The sequence below is a fragment of the Mus musculus genome, chromosome 1 (genome assembly GCF_000001635.26).
Source record: "Mus musculus strain C57BL/6J chromosome 1, GRCm38.p6 C57BL/6J".
Classification (NCBI taxonomy): domain Eukaryota; kingdom Metazoa; phylum Chordata; class Mammalia; order Rodentia; family Muridae; genus Mus; species Mus musculus.
The window spans coordinates 188,782,605-188,791,431 of NC_000067.6; the positions used below are offsets into that span (position 1 = coordinate 188,782,605).

General features: G+C 42.0%; 1 protein-coding gene across 2 annotated transcripts in view; it reads left to right on the plus strand.

Annotated features, from left to right (window-relative positions):
- Ush2a (usherin) overlaps positions 1 to 8,827 on the plus strand; it is a 702,660-nt gene that overhangs the window by 519,767 nt on the left and 174,066 nt on the right. For both annotated transcript variants that reach the window (NM_021408.3, XM_017319869.1), the window contains one exon: positions 2,034 to 2,202. In NM_021408.3, the coding sequence (NP_067383.3) occupies positions 2,034 to 2,202 (169 nt within the window). The remainder of the gene's footprint in view (positions 1 to 2,033; positions 2,203 to 8,827) is intronic.

Below are 8,827 nucleotides of genomic sequence, written 5' to 3' on the forward strand. Positions count from 1 at the left end.
AGAGAAGGAAGGATTCCTACCAACACCCTATTGGCCTCAAGAGCATTCAACCTGGCCATTTTTCATCATGCTCTCAGGAAATGTGGGCTTATTAGGATGATAAGGGCCCCCTGAATTTTATTAGCCTGAGGGACTTGAAATTTCCATTATTTTAAGTTCATTCCGCTCCAAGTATCTATCTGCTCATGCAGCTCTGAGGAGTTGCCATGAACCGGACTGTCCCTGGTTTGTCAGAAATATTTTAGAATTATGGTCATTTATAGATTAATGTTCATATTAGTTGCTGTTTAGGAATCAGATCAATAATACAGCCAGACAGAGGGTTTTGTAAATGGCTTTTATTGACAAACAACACAGAAAACTACTTTGTTTGAAGGTAAGGTCTCATCTAATGAAATAATGTCCTATTTATCAGTAGCATTGCGCGTTCGATGATGAAGGCTGCTCCTAAATCCATAAGATTCACTAGAAAGGAACTCCATAATTAATAAAGTGAGTTTCTGAAGCAATATGGATCGAAATACAAATTATTGTGGCTGCCCCTCGCTCAGCAGTAGTTACTATGTAAGACACACAGAAAGCCAGCTGCCTGGAAACCTTACAAATGTTGTATCTCTAAAATTGTTATGTGTTAAACTAAGTGTGCACATGTGTGTGATATAGACATGAGTGTGCATATGTACATGGAAAGATCATGGTAGGGACTTTTTCTATGAAATATCTACTGGTTAAAATGCATAACTTTTAGAAAAGCAAATGTATTTTGTCTTGTGTTTTTATGCGGGGGTGGTTGATATTGGTTTTGATGAAAGGCTCAGAATATGATTTTTAAAAATCCTCCTTGTGGAGCTCTTCAGAGGGAGGGGTGGGTAGCTTCATGGGCTCTTTATGCAGAATATGGCATTGGAAGGAAGAGTCGTTCAACCTATGCTTCAAGTGGGACTGAGCCTACATTCTCACTGCTGATGACTGAGTCCAACAAGGCAATTGTGTTACTGTTTGATTAGGAGACCAGCCTGGGTGGCTGGGTTAGAGTTGATTCCTTTGCTCTTAGGAACCTTTGTAAATGAGCCACTAAGCAAGTGGGCCCGTGGAAGACTCTGATGCTGTGTTCTCTGTCACTACTCTGAGCTTGCTTCCAACATGGAAACATCACCAAGAGGAAAATGGAAAGTGCTTGATAAACAGTATCAATTTTTGTGTGCCACAGAAGTGTCTGTCTAACTGAAGGAACACTGGCCAAGTACAAGTTCTGAGGCTGTTTTCCAGCCGATATTCAGGGTTTGATCTGGTTTATATAGAGCATAAAGATACAAATACTTATTTGATTGTTCAAGCATATAATTTCTCTGCAGCTAGCTCCAGGCAAAAACACAGAGTTAAAAGGACTTTTCAACATTAATTTCCATATAAATTTATTTTTGTATTGTAGTAGTCTGCAATATATGTTTGCATAGGTGTATGTGTGTGTGTGTGTGTGTGTCTATACATATACAGAGAGAGGAGAAAGAGATTGCCTTATTGGAAGAGTAGATCCATAAATAAGTGATCATATACATTATAAGGAAGATTCAGTTTATTTAATAAAAGGATGGGTGGGAAGCGGTTTGCTTCTTGGTGCAGTGTTTCAAGTTAAGCAATTGTTAGTGTGTGTGTCTGTCTGTGTGTGTGTGTGTGTGTGTGTGTGTGTGTGTGTGTAAAATTGTAAAGGCTCCCTTTACAATTTTAAGTACTGGAAGCAGTGTTTTATACTGTATACTGGAAGCATTGGCATTCTAAAGGCAATTTACATAATGTTATAACACAGACCGAAACTTAGTCGAAGAGAAGGAAGGCTGCATTGTATCAACTGACATTTATGGAATTTGTGTGATTTACAGCTGTAGATTATATGGTCATCTTTCCAGGCCTTTGGAGAACATTATTCTAGTCCACGAGATACTGTATTCTTAATTGAGCAGATATATTTGTTTTTAAATGTAAAGTTGCTTGTGTTTAAAAATATTTCTCTAAAACCTATTGCACACGTTCAGGTATGTTGTGACGGACTTCTGTATGACCCTCAGCCTGGATACAGCTGCTGTGAGGACAAATACATCGCACTCTCTCCGAATGCCACTGGGGTTTGCTGTGGAGGGCGAATGTGGGAGGCACAGCCAGACCACCAGTGCTGCTCTGGGCATTACGCTAGAATCCTTCCAGGTGAGCATTGTCTGCCACATTGTTCAACAGCTCAGAAGCTCAAACTATAAGCCTGTGTCCCGTGCCAGCAAATGCTTTCAAGAACTTTTTCATCAAAATCTGAACCTCACGCAGAGGCAAAGCAATGGGTGTGCTTTAAAGGTTGTGTTTCCAGCTGTGGTGGAAGGAGCTAAGAGAGTGACTTATCAGGCCTCCCAATATCTCCTGAAGACAGGAATGTCTATGGAGATCTTATCTTGTGTGGCTCGGCTCATTCCCATACTTCATGGTTTTCATCGTCAAATCTATGAGTCATGAACTGTCCACGACGGGTCCTCTTTAATGTCAGCTTGGCTGGGTTTGAAATCACTTAGGAGACACGCCTTTGACAGGGAGTGTCTTTCCAAGGAGCTTTAATGAGAAGGGAAAACCCTCAGGCTGGACGTGGGCGGCACCATCCCAAATGCTATAGTCCTAAAGGGAATAAAAGAGAAAACAGAAGGAAGCCAGCGGGGTGTCTTCCCTCTCTGCTTCACAGAGCCAATGTGACCTCAGGCTCGAGAACCAGGCCTTCGCCACCATAAGCGAGTGTGTCCTCAAGTGTGGGCCACTGTCACCCTGCCTAACTCAAGTCATTTCACTACCTACTTTGCCCCAGCAATGAGCAGCTAACCCACTGCCCCAGCTGTGGGACTTCCCTCCACGCCCTCCATGCCTCTTCTGAGAACCACACGCCTCGTTCCTAAGTGGACGACTGCTGCAGGTTCCATTTATGTGAGCGTTCCAAACCCCAGTGGCTCAGACTGTCAGCTCAGTAGGCTGGACAGTGTTTCCCACATTTAAATGACGCGAAACGGTGCCTAGTCAAGAACACAGGGAATGAGGACGGTGGCGGCCACCGTTTATAATGTGAAAGATGTCACATAGGCCTTGGATTTAAAGGCTTTCCCCCAACTTAGCTGCAGTTTACAGTAATGAACTGAGTTTAGAAGAAATCCACAGTACACCATGATTCGTGTATGACCTGAAGGTTCGGGATGGTTCTGCTGCTGTGTTCTGTCAAAATCCCTCTCCTGGTGCTAGTCGGAGGGAGCTTCCACCCCAATGATAATAATACCCAGCGACAATAGAAATGAAACAGGAGGCAGAGGGTGAACATCACAGGCACAAGCATCCTGTGGAAGAGGAAGGAGATTGCAGAGAAGCAAATAGTACTGATTGAAATATTTATACTGCCTTTGCAAAAAAAATCAAAAAACAAGCCTGGTTCCTAGAGTGACCTGGGCTTGGGTAGCTTTCCATTAGTCATGTGGTAGAATTTATTTACTTATTTGCACGTATGTGGTTGCATGCATGTGTGTGTGCATGTGCATGTGTGTGCACTCACACATGTGCACATTTGTGTGTGTGTGTGTGTTGTATGCATGCAAGCATGCGCAGAGTCCAGAAGAGATTGTCCAATATTCTGGCCTATCACTCTCTGCCTTGTTCCACTGAGACAGGGTCCGGCTGGTGACTGGAAAGCTGAAGGTTTACAGAATGGCAGCCATTCCCTGCTTTTGAAGTTCTTCACTTTTGCATGGCAAACATTGTTACCCACTGAGCAGTCCTACCCCGGGACAGCATTCTGCCTCCTGCCTTTTCCCTGTCCCACGTGGGTCAGCAAGCAGCTTGCTTAGGTGACATCATGGGGCTGCCACTTTGCATCTAGCTAGTTTGATATGAGTACAAGGGGAGGGAGAGAGTATATTCTATGTGTGGATGACAGGGAAGGGAGGGGCGTGAATTTTAGTGGCTACTTGGTTATGGACAAGGGCCCGGATCTGCCTCCCTCTTGCTGCCATTGTGTTTTCTCTCTACTTCATTAACATTGTGAGTACTTTTAAAGGATTATTCTAGACCAAGACACCATTACTGACACTAGAAAAGCCACTGTAGATATAGATATGTTTCCTATCACCTAAGTTTACCACTGATGTCTTTCTCCTTTTAAAGATTTGTTTGTTTGTTTGTTTGTTTGTTTGTCTATATGTTTGTTTATGTTGTCATGAGTCTAATCTGGGAGAACTTGAGTTACAGGTGGTCGAGAGTTATCTGAGATGAGTGCTGGGAGCCAAACCTTGGTCCTCCAGAAAAGCAGCAAGCTTCCTTAACCACTGAACTGTCCTCCCACTCCCAGGACAGTGATGTTTTCTTGATGATAAGAAAGCAAACTTAGAACAGAGGCTCAAACATGGAAGGTATTAAGATAAATACTCCAAGTTAACTCATGATGGTGAATGCTCACTATGACCATCTTTGCCTCCCCCTCTGAGTCAGAGAACAAAAAAAAAATCTATATAGCAAAGTTATTGTCTCTGATTCTCCAGCAAGAATACATTCATAACTGAATAAATCACTACAATGTTTCTTAGAAGGACTTTTGTTGTCGGAAGTGTAAGGATTTTATGGAAGATTGTTGCCTTGTTTATTTAATTCTGTTTCACAGTTGTTAGCGACTGATCAAATAAAGCTCATCCAATGCTCTATTGTCTCTGAATGTCCACAGCTGGGGGCTCTCAGCTATGATTCTTCTCCTTTCTTCCTCCAAACAACTGCTTTAAAACTTAGAGAAATGAGACGGATGCTTCCTGGTGTCTGCTCTCAGCTTCCTCCATCCAGCAGAGGCTGGGAGGACCCTGAGTCTCACACACCACTAAACAGAATACAAATAGCTTATATGAATATAGACTACAGTTTTCTTTCAAAGTCACTTTGAATTTTTTTATATTATCATTTGCAACAAACTATTTAAGCCCTGAAAATAATTCTGGCCCACAAAATTAATGATACATACTTGCTCCCATTTGGCCCTTTAGCACAGCATCTGACACAAAAGCTCTGCCCGTCTGTGCCTCGTCAAGCCCATCAGTGCAGGGCTAAGGAAATAACCTACTTATATTTTGCTTCAAAATAAAATTTGATGCTTGTTCCAACAAATTAAATAAATGGAAACTTATGGGGACTTCACTGATATTAGATAAGCCTCCTAATAGCTGACTATGAGCATGTATGTCTACATGTGATACGTGGACATGTCTCTGTGTGCATGCACACGTGCGTACTGTAGAGATTAAAGGTAGAAGTCAGGGTCTGCCTCAATCACACTTCACTTAAAAGCATGGGTTTTAACTTAGTGTGTATGTGTGTTCATGGATGTAAGAGGTGGGTGGAGAAAGAAAGAACAAATAGATGTTACAAAGAAATGGCACGTGGAAGCCAGGGGACAACTTTTGAGTGTCCATTCTTAGTTCTCTGCAGATTGATGCAGGGTCTCTCCCTTTTCTGTCACCCCATAGCATACTCCAGGATAGGTGGCCCATCAGCTTCTGGCCAAGTCTCTCTCCTCTCTTCTTCCCATCTGTCTTAGGTAGGGTTTTACTGCTGTGAACAGACACCATGACCAAGGCAAGTCATTTAATTGGGGCTGGCTTACAGGTTCAGAGATTCAGTCCATTATCTTCAAGGTGGGAGCATGGCAGTATCCAGGCAGGCATGGTGCAGGAGGAGCTGAGAGTTCTACGTCTTCATTCAAAGGCTGCTAGTGGAAGACTGACTTCCAGGCAACTAGGGTGAGGATCTTATGCCTACACCCACAGTGACACACCCATTCCAACCAGGTCACACCTATTCCAACAAGGCCACACGTCCAGATGGTGCCACTCCCTGGTCCAAGGATATACAAACCATCACACCATCTTTCCTTAGGCGCACTGGGATGACATCCTGCTTTGTGTGCTGGCTTTGGAGGGCAAATGCACATTGCCAAGCTTGGGTGGCAAATGCTTTTCCACAGTCAGCACCCCTAGCCTCCACCTTCTTTGAGACAGTATCTCTCGTTGAACCTGGGGCTAACCATTCAACAGACTAGTGGGCCACCCAGCTCCAGGGCCCCTCCTGACTCTGTTTCATTAGCTCTGCAACTACAGGCACAGACCACAAGTTGATTGGTTTGGTTTGGTTTGTTGTTGTTGTTGTTGTTGTTGTTGCTCTGTTCCTATTGTTATTTGTGTGGATGCTTGGTAGATTCTCAGATCTAACCTCTTTCATCATCCCTTAACAACTGATTTTTAAAGCAAGAGTTTTAAGTTTCTACACCATACAGATATGTGTGTATAAACCTACCTGTCAAAACTATGTGTGTACCTATGCACATATATCACACATGCACTTGTTTTCCCACAGGGTTACATTATCCCTTCTTGTCAAGATAAGAAAACGTGTAAAGAAGCCGTCCTCAGGGAGAACCGGGCGCTGCTTCCGTTGCTAATCTGTATCTATCTAAATGAAGGGATGTCTTTCTGACCTGGGTCCTCAGCCCATGGTCTTTGTTAACTAGTTTAAGGCCATTTACATCAAGAAGGAGATGTAGTGACCCCAAACTGCCTTGTATCCTGCTGTAATTAAAATCCAATCGGCAGTCTCCAATCTTGAGGCTGAGATGCATGCAGGCATTTTGATATTTACAGAGGAGTTGAAATATTGGTTAATAATATTACTCCTTCTTTCCTCTCAAGATTTTGCTCCATGGCTACACATTACAAAGAGCAGCAGAGGAGAATGCTCACTCCTTCGCCCCACTTTTTTTATAAATATGCTAATGACCCCAGAGAAGTGTTAATGTGGGTCATTCTTTGATAAGAATAACAATTAACTTTTAGGCTGCACGGTACCATTTAGAGAGGAAACATCTTCAAGCCTGGCCTGAAAGACTCATTTTTAGAGGTTAATGAGAAGGTGACTGATCCTTGTATCTTGTGTCTAATAGCCCTTTTTTTTTGAGGGGAAAGAGAGTTTTATTTCTCATTGATATAATACACACCCCTTCTTTTTTTTTTTTTTTTTTTTTTTTCATTTTCCTAAACCTTTTCTACAGGCAGTAAATGAATTCGGGGAACTATGACTAAAATAATTAACGCAATCTAGGAGAGGCTTCACACAAAAGGTTGTCTTTCCCCTACACAGATGTAAGCAGCCTGTGTCCTCTGAGCTCACCACTGTGCTAGGAGTATCCCAGAACCGTGCGACGCTTTAGGCTTGCCACTAAGGGGCACCGTATTCTCTGGCTAAAGAAAGGTTTAAGACAAATGGTAATTATATCTCAGACTAGAGAGAAAGTTCTTCTAACCAGAGGAAGCAAGGAGGGGGGTAAATAAATGGCAGATAAATGATAGATGGATGGATAGATAGATGGATAGATAGATGGATAGATAGATAGATAGATAGATGATAGATAGATAGATAGATAGATAGATAGATAGATGATAGATAGATGATAGATAGATGATAGATAGATAGATAGATAGATGATAGATAGATAGATAGATGATAGATAGATAGATAGATAGATAGATAGATAGATAGATGATAGATAGATGATAGATAGATAGATAGATAGATAGATAGATAGATAGATAGATAGATAGATGACAGATAGGAAGTACAAGACAGATGTGAAGTACAATATGGATGGGTAAATAGACTATAGAAAGACAATAAGTAGATATAAAGATGTATTACTATTACAGTAATATCGCTGTTGTCAAACTCATTCCACCAGCATTGGTTGCTGCTAACACCATAGCAAACACCCCTGCTCACTTTGCCTTACTGGCTCTAAGGTCCTCATACAATCAAGCACCATAATTGAACACACTGTATTTGTCTTTCTCTTGTTAGCTTCTCTCACTTAGCAACATTTTCAAGGCTCACCCACATTGTGCCTTGCATCAGGATTTCATTCTCTTCTAAATCTGGATTCCACTCACCACGTTTTGTTAGGAATTTATTCACCAAAGGCTGTTTGGATTCTTTCCACCTAAACCGCAAATGGAGTCAGTGCCATTGTTAATATCCTGAGTGTGTGTGTGTGTGTGTGTGTGTGTGTGTGTGTGTGTGTGTGTGTGTAGTGTCTCTCTTCTTCAGTAATAGCTATTATAATTTAACTATTACATGGTAGTTTTGATTTGCATGTCCCTAGTGATTCATAACATTAAGCATCTTTCCATGAGATTCATAGGCTATCTGTATCTTTTCTATTTGTGCACTTTTTTATGTATGAGTTCTTCAAAAAATTTCTTCATACTCGTGCTTGCTGTGTTATTGTCTCTGAATGTTCATATGTGAGGTTTGGCCCTCGGTGTGCTGTTGCTTTCAGAGGAGGGGCCTTCTGGGAAGAGATGGGGTCATTCAGGATGCTGTGTAGAAGGGGTTTTGTCCCATTCCTGAGCTTTGTTGGGAGTGCACTGGTCCTGAAGTTCTCCAGCCTGTCTGGCCATGTGCCTGCCACTCCCTTCACTCATACACACTTCTGTGAAGCTGGTTATAACTAGACCCTCACCAGAGCCAAGAACATGTTTGTGCCATGTTCTCAAGCTCCGGAAATAGGAACTAAATAGGTCTTAAGCATAATATTACTTAGTCTCTGGCATTTTGTTACATAGCAAAATAAAATAAAATACTTTTTTCCAGTGTCTCCCTTGTGACTCTGTTGTCTTCTTTGATGCCCAAAGGTTTGAAATTTTGGCAGATACAAAGTCATCTCGCTTCGTTGCTGTAAGTTTCACCTTGTATCTGAAGCAAATCATGGAAAAAACATTGCCCAGTC